Source organism: Semicossyphus pulcher, unplaced genomic scaffold, assembly GCF_022749685.1.
Source record: "Semicossyphus pulcher isolate SPU_LCO1_2020_fin unplaced genomic scaffold, fSemPul1.0.p SCAF_2, whole genome shotgun sequence".
Lineage (NCBI taxonomy): Eukaryota > Metazoa > Chordata > Actinopteri > Labriformes > Labridae > Semicossyphus > Semicossyphus pulcher.
The window spans coordinates 16153556-16171184 of record NW_027211693.1 but is presented as its reverse complement, the minus strand read 5'-3'; the positions used below and the strand labels follow the sequence as shown (position 1 = coordinate 16171184).

Below are 17629 nucleotides of genomic sequence, written 5' to 3'. Positions count from 1 at the left end.
GCAACTGAAGGTTAACTACAGTAATTATTGTTGTCACTTCAATATTTCTATCAAAAGTAACAGCATGCATTATGTAGAAAAACATCCCAATTGACTGACATATTATATTTTATTTTTGTATTATTTTTTATGTATTAATGCAATAACTACTTTAATGTTGCAGCTGTTCTGGATAGAGGACATTTTGACTCATTTATACACCGTTTGTTTATTTAATCTGATATAATCTTTAACCATGTTTATCAAAGATACAATCTTGAACTTTTTCATTGAAATAAATGCCTGTTAAGTCGCTATCTATCACCGAAAGGTAACACAATGGTGATTGAGTCTATGGCCCACTGATGATGAAAACCTTTGCATTTGCAGTATTACAGACTGGGTGTCTGTGGCACCCAAAATCACAAGCGGCGCCCAGTTAGTGACGCGTTTTCATCACCCAGCAGTGGTTGGTCTGCCAGAGAGGGTAGGCGGAGCTAAGCGGCTGCTTTTCCGGTCTCTGCAAGTGTTGCGAGTAAACAGTAATCTACTATGGCTGAACAAACAAAGAAAAGATGGATGACTACAGATACAACTTCAAAAATAAGTGAAAATCCAAAGAAAAAGAAACATATTTGACGCTCAGCTGAAGGCAAACAGTCTAAAAAGGAAAGTGAGGAAAATCAAGAGTTAGAACCACGACAAAGGGAGCCAGGCGTAGATGTCTGGTTAAATCGGGAAGAGTGCCTTCTTAAATACTGACTATCTCTCAAGAGCACTCAAATTGAAATCTACAAAATTGTTACTTTAAAGCTCCTCTGAGGAGTTTTTACCTGGTTATGAAACAGACTGACATTAATACTGATGTCTCTCTATGAGCTACAAAGGCAAACAGGACCATCAGGAAGAAGTCTGACTACAGCTCTATAGTCCATTTTAACGCTGTAATTGCTGCCATCAGGTCCGTGTCAGACGAGGCGATTACCTGCTGAAAGTGCCTTTGTTTAAATGTTTCATAAGATTCACGGTGAGCGATACGTTTGTGTCACAGTTCTGCTTCACTGCTCACCTGCCCTCTCCCAGTAATTTTCCACTCAGCCCTCCTCTGATCTACTCTGCCTGCCTGCCACGCCCACCTCGTCAGCTCACTCTGTTCACCTGGGCACACAGCTGCTTCTGATCGGTAATCAAGCCAGTATATAAGCCTGTCCAGCTCTCACACTCATTGCCAGATTGTTCTTTACTGCTCATTCAAGACTTTCCAGCACTCATTCTTGGACTGATGCTGCGTTTCAGACAACTCGAAAGTCGACCTCCGACTAGTAAAAGTGCTCTGGAACGCCATTCAAAGTCGGAGTTCCTACTTGTGAACTGGGAGCAGATTCATCTACCCCGACTTCACAGAGAATCAGATGTCTGATGTCACACAACAATGGCCGCACCCATGGAGAGGCTGCTATCAACTATCAACTGAAAAGCAACGTAATATGTATTTGCCTGCATTTAATTAAAATAACTATTACATAATAACACATGTTCTTCATAAGAAATGTCACCAATGTGATAAGGTAGCTGGTTACTATAAATAATCTCTGAAAGTTTTCTTCAAAAAAGTTATTCTGGAAAATGTTCAAAACCTATAAAAACAAGTTAAATTGGCTGAAGACTTGACAAAGAAACATCAGTTTGTCACGGTCGGCCATGTTTTTTATTTACATTTGGCGTTGTGGACCTGGAGGGCTCTGAGTTCGGAAGTCGAAAATTTCTACTGGGAAGTTCTTGAGTTCCCAGTTGTCTGGAATGCAGCATGATTCCCTGTGTGTGCGTCCTGTGTATACACTGCTGGCTCTTCGAATCTCCGACTAGCACCAACGTACCTTCTGCCTGCTCCCTACTGGTTCATCGGCTTCTATTGAGTGCTTACCCGTCTCCGGACCTGCTGCCTTCCTGACCACATCTCCACCCAGCCCGAGCCCCTGGCCCAGTACACTCTGACGGCTCTAGCCTTACACAGAACTGCTTCATGTCCTGTCTGTTTATCCTGTACCTGCTGAATCTCAGTAAAGACCATTACCATCGATCCCTGCTTTCAGCATGACATCTTACGTCAGGAAACACTACTTACACATGTACAGGACCAGATACTGCTTTGTCCACAGGGATGCCAACAATCAATTTTAGACTTTTTTAACCTTAATTTTAAAAGTAACAAGTGATCATAGCTGTGAAATAAATGTATAGAAGTAGAGTAAAAAGTACCATATCCCTCTCAAATGTAGTAAAGTAACGTATAAAAAGTCTGGAAAAGCTCCTTAAATTGTACTTAAGGACAGTACTTGACTAAATGTTCTCAGTTATACTTCAGTGACAGCTCCATACCAAATGTACGATGTGCCAACCCAAACAAATAGGTATTTTGTTGCAGAGAAATACACACAGACACAAACGTAGACTTTCTGCAGGGTGCAGAGGCTGAGCTGGCAGTGGAGTAGCGCTCTGTAAGCCCCAATGTGGCATCTCTGAGCCGGCGTGACAGCAGCAAAACTGGATGGGGTTGGTGAGGACACTGAAGACACACATACACACGCGCACACACACAGAACCATGCAACACACTTTTCCCATTTCTTCATCAGTTTAAAGTAGGTAAAGTAAATCACATTCCCGGCCCCCCTGCTAGCTCCCTGCAGCCTTTGAAGAGCAGCAGGTGAAAGAAGAGACAGAATTCACAACTATGTTTCTGCGCTCAAATGAGAGCAATGAATGTTGTGATGAGACTCGCCGGGGATGTTTATCGCTACATTGTGCTGGAACTGATGGAGACAGATGAACACGGCCCCACCTCTAACCCATATACGCACACAAACACACACATGCTGTGATTAATGGCCTTAAAACAAAACTGTAAAACACCTTTTGTTCATGCACCCTCGCACACTCTGAGACGGCATCTCGGCACAGCATGGCGCAGCGTGGTATGACATGAGGTAACAACTTCAAATAGCAATAGAAGATTCTTACTGGAGAGGAAGTGCTGCGATCCGGGGCCAAAGTCTCTATGTGCGTCCTGGAGCTGCTTCAGCCGCTCCTCTATGGAACCCTAAGGAGACACACACACACACACACACAGAGACACACGCAGAGTTAAATCAAAGGGAATCGTGCTGTTCATCCCTCTCCACCACAAATCCCTGAAATAGAAATGCACGCACACAAACCACCTGCTTCGCTTCCATTAGTTAACTGCAGAATATAAATTATGCCTTTTTCCTCCGCTGCCCCTCTTGAAGGACTTTGAAAGCCTTTGAAGAGCGGCAGGTATGAAATGAAGACGGAGATTACGGAATTATTATATACTTTGTTAAAATGAGGACAATGGTTCCTGGTTGCAATGTCAGTGCGGAAGAGAGCTGCAGGGGGAAAGAAAGAAGATGAAACGAGAGGTTTGCACAGCTTTGCATGCGTTGCGTGAATAACCACAGAGACTGAGTTGTCAAAATGAAGTTTGCATTGCCTTTGTAAAAGCCTCTCACATCAGTTATGTTTCCCACAAATGGGATTTAGTCTGCTTAATCCTGGTTTATTTGAAATGTATTGGATTTGGCACATGAATCAGTGTCAGCTGGATGTTTGAATCACGTCCTCAAACAATGGGAGGTAAACCCACTCGCTGTGAGGTAGAGAGACAGATATAGACGAGAAGAGAATGTGAGGAGTGTTTAGACTTCAAAAGAGAAGCGCAGGCAATAAGTCGTAATGTGCAAAGTTAGATATATTAAGATGGCATTTCTAAATGTACTCACGTCATTGCTCCCTCGGCTGAAAATAAAACATTATAATCTGGCCTGTGATTTAAATTGGCTGGGACTAATATAGAGCATTGGAGATGTTACTGCCAACTGTGTGCCGTTGGACAATCGTTGTACCGGCTGCCATAAGGAAGACAAATGACTGAATTATCAGTGATCGAAAATATTAGCAAATCAAATTTGGAAATACATTTTTCGCTGGCGTCAGAGAGAAGCCAAAATCAACAGGGCGCAGGATGTTGCAGGGATTTAGCATTTATCATTTTAATTAAAAGAGAAACGGGACACAGAGAGGGAGACAAAAGAAAAGGTTTCTCCGTATGCCAGGTCAGTGCATCTTATTGCAGGGAAATTAACTGAGCAGCAGAGATAGCAGATGTAACAGGGCTGCAGGAAAAGCAGCTCAGAAAGGTTTCATTAAACAGAAAAGGTGCAAATCATTTGCAACACCTGTCTTTTCATGAGTTGCTCGGGCTCCGCTGATATCACAGAAACTCAGAGAACGAGCCAAGATCGGGCAGATGAATATCTGCTGATGACTCCGGCTACTAAAAGCCTTTTTAACAAGGCTGATCACCAGGGGGGATTACAGGCCCGAACTTTCTTCCTGAATCAAAGAACCAGAAGACACACTACACGGGGCATGAAAGATTCAGCAGAGATTGTCCTGTAAAAGAACTTTTTCATAACGTCTCTTTTTTACCTCCAACGCAAAGTGACATCAATGAGGAGAAAGCTGCGTCCCAGTGTCTTTCCTGTCTGTGTTGCTCTGCCCCAGCAATCCGTTCCTAAAATACACCAGCCGTGGCGACAATCTGAGCAAGATGTCGTCTCAGTATTTCAGGCTCATACAAAATGTGTCGCTCAAATTTTCTGCACATCTTAACGCTTCTAGCAATCGTTTCAACTTTCCATGCATTGTGACCTGCGTGAAAGGAAAAGTGTTATTGAAACAGAAGGAAGTGGGCTCCTGGTGGTTATAAAAAATACACTGACAGATGTTCCTGTTTATATGCAAGTTTATTCCATCCCACACATTAGAAAAAGAGCTTTGCTCTCAGTCAGTATGGCTGCATCTACATGATATGAAGTACCTCGGAGGTATTCAAGCAAAGAGCACTTAAACTTGATCAGCTTGGTCAAACAAGTACGCTAAAAATGGATCAACACAAGCAGAAATAAATATAGATAGATAGATAGAAGCGCCTTTTAAAAGGACACAAGCTGTTTAAATATACAGCAGCAGTTAGCGCTGTCGCCTCACAGCTAGAAGGTTCCTAGTTTAAATCCCGCTTCAGACGAAGTGGTCCTTTCTGCGTGTTCTCCCCGTGCATGCATGGGTGTGAGTGTGAGCCTGAAAGGTTATCTGCCTGTATGTGTCAGCCCTGTGATTGACTGGCGATCAGTCCAGGGTGTACCCCGCCTCTCGCCCAATGACAGCTGCCATAGGCTGCAGCCCCCCTGTGACCCTCAACAGGATAAGCGGTACAGATAATGGATGGATGGAACGATACAATGTGTGTGAGATCTAATACTTTTTATCTGTTTTCAAAGGCTTTTGGAGCCGTTTCATCACCACCTACAATTATTTTGATGTTATTTTTTTAGCTTTCAGCTTCTCCCCCATTTCCTTTGTACACATAATGTCTGGGTTAAGGATATTTTTGTCACATTTCTTATGTGAACACCCGACAAAAAACGCTTAGAAACAGTGTTTAGTATGGATTTGGGACATTTAGGAAGACTTCTAAATGCTAACGCCAACATGCTACAGTACAATGCTAACAGTGGCAATGCTGATGTTTAGCAGGTATAATGCTTACAAGGTTCCATTTTAGTTTTTAGCATGCTACATGCTAATTAGCTCTAAGCACAAAGCACAGCAGTGGTTGGTGGGACTCTTTTGACGTTATTCAGTCATAAACAAAGGTAGGCTATTGAAAGAACCGGAATGTGTCCTGATGATGGCGCTGTAGATGAAAAGTTTGACGATCACAAAAGTGATTAGAACGCATCCTGAGGGGAACATGAATCTATGTACCAAATTTCATGCCAATACATTAGTTGGGGAGAAATTTTACTTTGAATTATGAATATGACTGGCAGTACAAAATGTCATGAGAATCCATTAGACATTTCTGTCTGCACCAAAGTGTTGGACTGACCAATGGACAGACCGACGTTCCCATCAAATGAAAGCTACCTAAACCTTTCATTAACCTCTACAAAGCCAAGTGTCTCTTTGTGTAGCTGTGATTGCTTGCTGAAAACACTCCAATGGGTTTCACTCGCAGGACAAAGGTTTAAGTTGCAGCAAGCGACTTTAATTGCTTCTCTCAGAGCAGAGGCAGAAAAACCGAACCGACAGCTTCTATACTGATGTGCTGTGTTTGGTTTCTCCTTAACTGTTTCAAACTGGGCTTTTTCAAGGCCAAAGTGGCAACGTGAAGGAGTCGTGAGTAGTGAGGGTGGAAAGTTGAAATTAATTTCTAAGAAATGTTGATAGATAGACAGATAGAGAGAGACAGAGCGGAGGAGAGGCCAGAGTGGCTTTTAAAACATCATGACAAAGCCGCAACGGCAGGCTGTGGAGAAGGTGTCATAGAGGTTATCTAATGGGAGCAGGGTGTTCTCACATTGGGTGTCGGGGAGGCTGAGTGAGTCTTGTTGTGCTTGGAGGGGCACAACCGAGGCTGCTGATGGAGGATGCAGCCAAAGGTTAAAAGTTGCACGCTGACTGTAGCGTTACTGTAACGCTCCATGGATAATGCATCCATACATTTAGCTTAGCATCCAGTAAGGACGAATCAGGTTCAGTGAATCCAAGGCACTTTATTTCTGTAATCCTTAAAAGGCTTTAAGAGTAAGTGCCTGGGATTCATTGCACACTTCATGTAAGAGCATGGCTTTAGATCGTGGTTCATTTTACTTCCATCATTCATTCATCTCTTTAAATGAGTTTCTCACATTAACTTCAAATTCATGATTCATAAAAACACTGAATTACTCATCTGTACATCGTTTCTACATATTATAGTTATAGACCATAACCTTCGCGTACACAATCGGCTGCATCATGAACCTAATTGCTCATATACTTGTCTTTGCACTACACGTGTTACTGGAGGAAACCTCTAGAGGGCACACCAGAGAGCTCGAGCCGTATGCAACTGCCATATGTGCGGGATGTAACAGACATGGTGACACTCAAGGAAGTTATGAAGTTAAGATCACGGCAGAGAAAGCGACAGCACGCACGGCCCCCATTCCGTTTCTCCGACAAGTTCCTCCGTGCACGGACGTAACGGTTCCTGACTTGTTTCCATTTAGTTTTGCAGGTTTCCACGTCGACTTCTAAAACTGAACTTGTCTGTCGCTGACTGTTTTGACATGTTTGTCACTGTGCCGTGTTAATGACTCATCGTACAGATGTGGATAATTGTGAACTTGGTTTATGAGCTCGTCTTCAGAACTTTCTGCCACTGTTGTCCCTGCTGCTGTGTTGTCCCTGTCACATCCCGTCTACCTCTACACTGCGCCTACTGTTCATGTGCATACAGCATCTAATTTTATATGACGTGCACAGCCGACGCTGCAAACAGACGCAGGGAACGTGTAGCAGCCATCATGCGCACACGAATGCAAAGTTAAAAGCAAAAGTATATCTCCGGCTTAAAAAGCAACGCTTGGTCCAAAATCAGTCTCTTAATGAGACCAGAGTTTTGGGGCTTTTCAACTTTGATATTTGACTCCGGACGTCCGGTTGCTATACATGTTGCAAACTCCATACTAGCTCCAACACCTCACATCGAGTTCAGGATGTGTCACTGTGATTCCAATGCGGGATGGTTTGGACAGTCGCTTTATTCAGGCTTTAACCAAGGATAGTAGTGAATCTAAATCTAAAGTTAGAGAATTTCAAAATAGTGGAGGCAGCTCAGATAAACAAGTTACCAGTTGGAAACTTTGCTTTGTACGGATAACAGTTCATCAACAGGGCACAGGATGCTGCTGGGATTGAAAAGATCGGAGTTTGGATGAACTTTTGTCCAAGGCAGCGGGTTCATATTCTGATTCCATTTCCTTTTACTGTGTTAGTTACAGACAAGCATGAGTCACATCATTGATTTGAATGAACTCAGATTAAAGGAACGAAATGGCTCCCTGGAGATATGGGAGAGCAACAACCAAAACTTGGTACACTGGTGGCACAAGGTTCAAGGTACTGAGCATGTAATTGCAACAACCCTGGTGTGAGTCGGGGAACTTTGTAAATGTAATTATACACTTTTTAGTCTTTTATCTTTTAAGGGGAAATGAGCTCAAAAATGTATCTAAAACTGAACAGCCTGCAGTTGAACTGTATGGGTGTAGCTGCACAAGAAGCAACAAAGTTTCACGCCCAACTCGAACCCCTGACGTTGCAGTTTATGCCTCGACACCAAGGCCACCAGGGCACCCTGTGGTGTGAATCTCAAAGCTTCAACTACAACTCTAGGATTTCAACTAAAATACACCTTTCCTTTTATATCTCTAGGGACATAAAGGACTTTGAAACACCAATCTGGGCATGGCTTGCACCAACTACAACATGGATTTACTCTCCTGCGTCTACCTTGAATTTTACTGCGAGTTTTGCATCTGCTCGCAATGTCAAACAGACATCATGGACCCAGCAGTGCACTCTACCTGAAGCACTTTCCATCTGCTGTTGAGATGCTCGAGGGCGCGGGCGTTCTCCATCGACAAATGGACATCGGAGATGGCCAGCTGGTGGGCCAGATCATTGACGTGCTTCATGCCCTCCTTCACCTGGGTCAGCTCTTCCTTAAATAACTGCAGGAGAACCAGAGAGAGAGGCAGGGGGGGAGAGAGAGAGGGCAATGACACCCTGAGTGAACACTGGGGGAAACCAGGACAATGAACAGTTAGCATCGTCTCAGAATGAACGTGTGTGTACATATGATCTTTTTACTCCTCATTTTTCACTCTAGATTGACTCATATCAGTTTTTTATATTCCCTTTTAATGTGTGGAAACTTTTATTATAGATTTTTAAAACTTTTTACTAAAGTCACAGAGCTGAAGCCACTTCAAACTTCACTCACATCTAAAATAGGGGAAACAAAGACGCTCAAAATAGATAACGAAGACGTAACTGTGAGAAGAAAATCTGCCTGTGTGTTTGTTCTTTGAGCTCTGTTGTCTTTATTTGACAGTTTACAGTAGGGAAATTGAGGACTGGAAGTCAAAGGTACTTTGTACCATTCAGAACTGGTTAGCTGTGACTGCTTATCATTAACGTCAAACTGAAGTAACATGGATTATTAGAAACACTTCTTTGCATATGTCCCTTAGGACGCCGTGAGAATTCATCTAAAAGAAACATTCATTAAATAACGTTTAAATGTTGCTGAAGTGAAATGAAGTGTGTGTGTTTAAATTGGTGGATGATCTACTGTAGTTTAAATCATTTGTAACCGTGTGGCAGCTGCTCTTCGTACGGTGTGTATATAAAGATCATAGAATTGCTTCTTTTAATTGGCAGAAATCAATCCCTCATATGTGCAAATACGCTGACTTCAGCTGGGTTTACATGGAGCCTAATTAGGGCCTGAGCACCGAATGCGGTTCGAGGACAAAGTAAACTGCATATTTGGTGGGCTTTAACATACCCTCGTGAAAATTCACACACACATCAGAAAAGCGAGAAATGTATGTGTGATGCTTTTTATGACTAGGCATGGGAAACTGGCTCTATAGCGCCCCCTCAAAGTGGAGAAAGCCCCTCCAGCAGGTTGGCCCTACATGTACCAAATTCGGTACACATATGTGTCATGTCAGGACCTACTTAAAAGTCTATTATGGATGTACCCTAAACCCAACAGGAAGTCAGTCATTTTGTATGTTGTCTCCATTTTTGCCCTATTTTGCCCTATTTGATTAACATCTGAACATCCTCCCCTCGTGCTGTGCCCCTGCCGTTGCGAGCAGCGTCTGCACACAAGACTCATCCGTCTTGTCCGTGTAAAATTTGGACCTTCTTATGCCACTATTTGAAAAGCTTTTAAGTGCAGCTGTGTATTTACACAGTGTAGTTACACAGGCGCCGAACTACGCGTAACGTGCGCATGTCACACAATTGTTCCGATTAAATGCGTCGCCGCACATAAACACCAGATAGTAATGGATCACACAACATGTAAACAGTTGACCCGAAATCTTCAATCGGAATGATTTCATTCAGAATGACAAAAAGGTGTGCATGTAAACCCAGCTTGTGTTTCGACGCCACACAGCAGGAGAGTTGTTAAAAGGAGAGGCAACAAAAACTGACGAGCAGAAATGCTACAAAATGCATCATTCTTATAGAAGTCTATGAGAAAGTGAGCATGCCTGTTTGTACATATACGGGTCAATACATACTGCATTAATGTAGAGCTGAAAGAATCAATAGATCAGCCAATTAACAGCAAATAAACAATTTGGTCATTGATTGTTTGTTTTAGTAATTTTTCCAGTAAAATGTGAGGATTTGCAGCTTTGTGTGACAGTAAAGTCATATCTTCTGATTTTGAGTTTTTCACTATTTTCTGACAGTTTATAGGCCAAATGATTAATTTATTAATGAACACTGAAAACAAGCCTTATTTGCAGCCTGCTGCGTGTGTATGCAAGCGTGCATAATGTTGTTTTATGATGTGTCCCATTTGCATGCATGCATTCATGTGACTGTGCCGACATGTAAATGAGTGAGGGAGTACACATGAGGCCAAGTGACAGGCCTGCCCTAAAGACCCAGCTGAACATGTGCTGGCTGTGACAGGAGTCCAAACAGTGACATGATTGTTGTGAAGTGCCCTCGCTTCTAATGAATCGCACCGCACAATTACAGGCGGCGGCGGCGGCGGCACTCGGCACTCTCATAATGACTAAACCAATGACCTGTCATTTGTTAACAACATCTATTCAGCCGAGGATTGCAGGCCCGGCCATCTCAGCGCGTCAGTTTGAAGTGCCGTGTCCTTGTCATCGTCTGTCAGATCACAGTTCCTCTGACAGGGACGTTTACACAGGCAACTCAAACACACAACTTAAAGGCTGATACACATGTCGCACTATATTCATGAGCAACATTTCTCTGCTGCGTTTCTGAGATTAAAATAACAGGTGGATGTCCCTGTTTTGATGTTTGTTTACGACCTGTCAGTGTCGCAATGCGTGCTTTTTCAGGGTTAGCCGACGGCGATTATCTCAAAGGAGACAATTAAGTTGCTCTGCAGGTGAAAGCAATTTATATCTGGGATTCATGATAATGCGTCTGCATGTACAAGCCTGTGTGTGTGAGATAAAACAGAGCTTGTACGTGTCTTTTCTTTTACCTTGGTGGCGTCTATGTGGTCCTGCAGAGAGTCGATGAAGAGGTCTCCCACAGGCTCCCAGGCGTCTCTCACCCCCTCCGCCTGCTCCAGGGCCACGGCCAGCTCCTCCATCGCCGCCTGGATCTGCAGTAGCCGCTCTAATGTCCGCTCCATGTGTCTGGGGTTGAAAATATACTTCATTAAAGTTAACAACCTGCAGCATTAGAATTCGAAGCTAATGCAAGCGATATCCAAAAAATCTATTAAAGCGCAGAGCATGCAGTCAAACACATCATTTATTCACATTTACAGACTGTCATCTCCACAATGCCGCTTCATAATTACTCCATACCATCATTCATTGCACAATTTAAATGAAAACATATTCTAATACTGTGAAAAGTAAGCGATGACTTTTACAATGACACAAAACTTGATAAATGTGTTTTCTGAAATGGGTTATTCTTGCCACCTTTGGTAATAAGGTTACGGTGATTGTATTACTGGGATGAATTTCTGCATAACCTTGCAGGCAGAAATTAAACTCAACTTTATAGCTCTTAAAGTACTTAAAGTAAAAGTTGTATGGTAAAAACTTATATTTCTTATTATATTTGAATAATTTATTCTCCCACATAGTTATGCCTTTTTCATTACATAGCTTTAAACTGCACTCTCGTCCTACTTTCTCTGCAGTTAAATTAATAATGACGGGGGAAATAAAGGAACAAGGTGAGGGATTGTCAACAGCCTGATCCGGTTCTTCACTCACATGAGAAATAAAGAACGGATTAACTCAACAAAACAAACTAAATTCAGCTTCTAGATTAAAAACAAAGTTTGGGAACCGGAGGATGGCCAGTTCATGTCCTGGTATGGACCAACCATTGGAATTGGGACTGATAGCTGGAGAGGTGCTAGTTCCTTTCTTGAGCACTGTTGCAGTGCCCTAGAGCAAGGCGTCGAATCCCCCAACTGCTCAGGGCGCATGTTCATGTGTAGCCCCCTCACTCAGACATCTCTCCATTAATGCATGTCCTCTTTGTGCATGTGTGTATTTCAGGTCTATGTGTGTGTAGCATGCTTGTACTAAATAAAGCTTCGTGGAAATTCATGCAGAAGTCATGCGCCCCAGCTGTAATCAGCTGTCAGCCTGCTGATTGAACCATTGTTTCTAATCAGTAACACACCAATCACAGCCGCTTCTTACAACAAAGAAGAACTTCCTTCTCACTCATCCCTGCTACACTAATGCTGCTCACACACCGCTGCTGCTGCTGCTGCTGGCAATGCTTTGCTTCCACCACCTAAGCCTCCTCCTCGTGATCCTTGCTTGTGTTGTATTATCTCTCAGATGTACAGCATGTCGCTTTGGACAAAAGTGTCAGCAGCTAAATTAAGTTGTAACACTGTAAGCCTTTTGCCTACTCTTTTGCATTGCGCTACTTGGAAAGCCGTAGCATGCTGCTCGGCTAACCCGGGGAGCAACTTAAGAGCGGGGCCATCAGCGCTTAGCAGAACTGTACTTCCATTTGGCAATAAATGGTTAAATCTATGACGAGAGTGTGCGTGTGTGAACAGAGTGAAAAAAATTAATTTCTCCTCAGGGATTAACAAAGTATGTCTTCTTCTCTTTCTTCTTTTGCAACAAAGTTTCATGAGCACATGAGCTTAACTTCACTTAACTAACTGAAATGTTCCTTAACTAAGGAACAACAACCAATACTGGAACTGGAAGGCTTTCAGATGACAAGGCTTTCATTTCTTTTCACCATAACCTTCAGTATTTTGCCTGTGCTTATACACATTCTGACATGGGCCCACTAACAACACAGAGTGCTGAATTCAGCACCATTTAAAGTGCTACATCCTCTCACACTAGGGACTTTAAGCAGCGACGGCTGAGGGACGTTTACAGCGCCCGTGAAACATTCCTACGGGTTGCCATAGTGATAGAAATCAAACATCACTAAGCAACAATTTGTAACAATGGCTACTTCTGCTTCTTGCGAAAACCGCTACAATGTCTCTTCAAAATTTCTGAGCTTAATCCAAAAAGGCAACCGGACTTGGTTGAAGTTCTTGAAGACCTTTCACCTCTCATCCAAAGTGCGTCTTCAGTTCTAAACTGACTGGTGGACGGAGCTGGAGGCAGTTTCAGGGTTAATGTGCTCAAATCAAAACATTAAGTATTCAAAAAATGTCACATTTCAATAACAGATCATTTCATTGGCATTATTGTTAGCACTGATGCGACAATGCAAGAGTAGCACATTCCCTTTGTAGCGGGTCGAGGTGGAGCTGGTTTAACCTGCTTTATAAACAGTTCAGAAGTTTAAATCGGAGAAGTCGTGAGATGATTTATGGTGCAGGAAAAAAGAAGACTGAAAGTTCTGCTACACAGATATGTATTGATTTTTTTGTACTTTTCTCTAATCTTCTGTGAAACCCGGGAGACTTTGATTTGATTTATTCGAAGAACACAAAGTTTAGAGGTGAACATCCCTTGGTGGAGCAACTCGTAGACATCTGAACGAGACAAGGAGATAGTCTGGAGCTGCTCTTCTGTGAGGGTTAACAAATCAAAAAGGTTGCAAACTAAGGTTTCAATCTCTAAAAATGTATTGTGTTGTCTGTGCATATCGTATAGCTTTCAGAAAAATGTAGTGGAGTAAAATAAACAATGTTTGCCCCCCTTCCAGTGAATGAAAGGTACCTGAAAATGACTTTGCACCACAGCAGAAAACACACTTAACCTGTGCATGACACACACAGTATAGAAACAAGTGCCTGACCTATGGCGGTCCACACATCGCGCCGTCAGCTTCTCCCACAGGTCACTGGCCACGTTCGCCTGCTTCCACACCGTGCGGCTCACATTCAAGATCCGCCGACGTGGGGACACCTCTGCAGAGCGGGGAGGAGGTTAGATGATGCCACAAAGGGATAAAAAAGGAGGGAGGTGCAAAGGAGGACATAAAAAAAGAGCAGACAGAGAAGTAATAATGTGGAGAGGAGAGCAAGGGTCAGAATGAGATAGTAAGGCACAGTTTTCCCCCCGTGTTCAGAAACAGACATTATAAAGAGGATGAGTAGGTAGAACAACAGCCAAGCTTGCTTTATTATTGATCTGATCAGACGTTACTGTGAGGAAGGAGCTAACTGGTCCCAACTCGGTGTGACATCAGAGCGCTGATCACGCCTAATAACCAGTAATGGAAGATTTCACCTGCATGGGTCCCACAAAACAACTAACAGCACAGAGAGGATGCGAGTGTGATATTTTGGCTGGCGCAGCAGTTGGCACAGTTTATGAAGGGAGCGCACCTTTTCCATCGGTCAGGGTCTCCTCTGGTTCCTGGAAGGGGTGCTGAGCCAGGAAGGCCTGGGCCGACTCCAACACGGAGTAGATAAACGGCCCGCGAGACTTCACATCCTCCATGAACGCCTGCAGGGACACAAACAGAGAGAGGGGGAAGTGTTTCTGAGAGGAAGACAATGAGAGACATAAACTGTGTTTAGACTCAAGTGCTGGTTCAAACAACAATGTAAGCGAGGAAGACGAGACCTGAAGGCTAAGCTGTACCAGTCAGTACACCTCAAACAAGTACAAGAATCATCCGCACATCTTGAGCCAAGCGTGTTCCATCTATTCACGTTTGATTCCTGTGTTTAAACAAAAGTAATTGGGCATTTTAGGGCTGGAAATATTAGTCAAACGTCTGATGAATGTAAAAAAGGTGCTCCTATTGTAATTTTAAATTGAATATCTTTTAGTTTTGGACTGTTGCTTCAGGCAAAACGAAGCACTTAAAGGCACCATCTTTGGCTTTGGGACATTCTGATGGATGTTTCTCATTACCTTGAAAATGTACACACTAAACCATTAATGAGTTGAAAGAATCAAAAGATTATTTTAATTGTTAAAGCAATAGTTTTAGCCCCAGTGCATTTGAGTAGCCCCTTTTATCTTGTAACATCAAACATGGCAACGTTTATCATCAGAAAGCTGCACTTCAACTGAAGCAAATACAAGTTACATGGTGGAAAACTGGCATGTGAAGTGTAGCATGTTATATATAAATAGACCCATCTAATTGGAACAAATGGTCACACACTGACAAAAATAAAGCATAGAGGGGTCTACAGATAGAAAAACAATAACAGATAACTCTAAATGTGAGAAAAGGAACAAAATGTATAAATTTGATTTTAGACATTGCACCTTGGCATTCTCGAGACGTAAACAGGCCTTGGTCAATAAGGAGGTTTTCCTTATGTGTCTCAAGAGGCTAAGGACAGAGGGTCTCATACGCTGCACAGATTGTATTTCGGGGCGGTGGAAATAAACCTGACTTGACTTTGCTTCCATTTAATTCCCAGTGATTCACAGCGTGTCCGGGCAGCTACCAAGAACAAACTGTAGATTTATGTCCAACTTCCATTATTCACATTCTGCAGTGGCGTTTTCATTGGTCTAGTTCAAGTGATGGATCACCGGTGAGTGATGACTGGAAGTACAGAGTACATTAAATGTGTTGATAGTCTTTGTGAGTTGGCCAGGACAGACCATAGACTGTGTACAAGAGGTGGATGTAGCCTCTTGGTTTTCTCTTGGTTTTAAGTGGAGGACAGGTGCAAGAGCTTTTAAACCTGCATTCTTTCAACTGGCCAGCGGGGGGTGACTGCAAGAAGAAGCACCATTGTATGTAAGTCTATGAGAAAATGACCCAATTATCTGTAGATTTATTACTTGGTGAGTTTATGGTCTTCAACATCATCAAGTGCAGAGGTGTTCATGAAAGAGCTGCGTCTTTAGCTTCTTAACGGTGAAAGGAACTCTGAAAGGACCGAATGCCGTTTGGTAATTCGTTCCACCACCGGGGGACTAAAGAGGAGGAGAGTCTAGTTAGAGACTTAGGGCCCTGTTGGGATGGGAGTGCAGGTGCCTTTCATTTACACAGGGTATGCTTTCGGATGTGGCTACTTTGTGATAGACAAGCCGCTACCATGGCAACCTGACATCAGGAAATAGCATTGCTTATCTATCCTCTGGTCCAATTATGTTGACATCAACGTTGACTACATGAACTCTATATACTCTCTGTTTGGTAGCTTCAACACACCATTAAGCCACAGTGGATTAAGGGATGCTGACAAATGTTTTAACATTGCCCATATTTGGGCAAAAAAAGATTGTGGGAGGAGCTTGTCAGCCAGCTTATACAGACTTTGGAGGACTCTTCAAGTAAGGCTATGGCAGAAAAAAACTCTACGTGAATTAAACCGGGCAAGGATGAGTTTTGTTGATTTATTAATGAAATTAACTTTTAATTTGTGAGAGAAGTGATGTGTTATTTAGCACAAAAAGGCACACATGAGAGACATTTAGATGTCTGAACCGAAGGACTCCTATAGGAATCACTGAAGGCAGCGATCTGCACGGCAGGACCACACGAGATTACACGTCTGACTGCTTGTGCTGAAAGCCCAGGGCTCAATGGGAGACCAAATCTACTGGGAGTAGTGGTCAGCTGGCCTGCATGCACAGAGGAGCCAATTAACTGGAAAGCGCAGCTCCACGGGTGCACATTCAACAGCAGTCCCTATGCAAATCACAGACAAGACGCACACACACACACACACACACACACACACACTGAGCAGATACCCGAAGCCTCCCCGGGGCCGTGAAGAAAGCCAGTGTGTCATTCTTCTCCACTAATCTTTGCTCTGTATGAAACACACTGCAGGTGTGCGAGTTAAAGCCAGGGACATCCCCTCTCTTCAAAGTAATTTATTGAGGGTGAAGCCAGCGTTCTCAATCCTCTTATGCTATGAAGAGATTACAATTTCAGCTGAAAATCTACATTACTAGCTGGAATTAGCGCCGTTGTTTGGTGCAGCAGTGACAGTGTTTCAGCGCCTATTATGAAACCCCAGAACCAGAGCGCAGCGGGCCTGATAACACCGGCGAGCGAGTTAAACAGAAAGCCCCCAAAAATGAAACAGCAGCAAACATGAGCCGGAACCGAGCAAACATGCAGAAGTGTGTAACAGCGAGGAGCTGTGGCAGGAGATAAGATTCCCCCGTGCAACAGTCGTGCAGAAAACCTGCCGCCTGTCTTTTTCTCCTCTTCCTCTCCGCACTCTCTTTTGTTAATCATGAACCTCCTCGCTTCCTTCCTTCCTTCTTGTCCTTTTTCCTTCACCCTCTCTTCATCCTCTCTTTAGCTGCTTTGCTGCCCAAAGAGGAGCTGAGCCACGGATTCCCTGAGCCAGCTGTCGTGTTAAAACTTTAATTCCGGCTAAATTTCACACTCAGAGGCTTCGTCTTTGGTTGAAGGAACATTAAGAGCAAAGCCTTCAGATCAGATTAAGATACATAATGCATGCAGGATAAAAAAGGCGGGGGGAGGAAATGACTTCATTGACTTCATCTAAACACGTTGACGGCGTTCCTTTTACTCCTCCAGCCGGA

General features: G+C 43.3%; 1 protein-coding gene across 1 annotated transcript in view; it reads right to left on the bottom strand.

Moving 5' to 3' along the window:
* Window positions 1-17629, bottom strand: part of drp2 (dystrophin related protein 2) — an 88718-nt gene that overhangs the window by 39404 nt on the left and 31685 nt on the right. Inside the window, exons 3-7 of the mRNA XM_069669683.1 lie at window positions 14476-14596; window positions 13944-14055; window positions 11170-11326; window positions 8477-8623; window positions 3000-3078 (exon numbers count right to left, since the gene is read on the bottom strand). Coding sequence (XP_069525784.1) covers window positions 3000-3078; window positions 8477-8623; window positions 11170-11326; window positions 13944-14055; window positions 14476-14596 — 616 coding nt within the window. The remainder of the gene's footprint in view (window positions 1-2999; window positions 3079-8476; window positions 8624-11169; window positions 11327-13943; window positions 14056-14475; window positions 14597-17629) is intronic.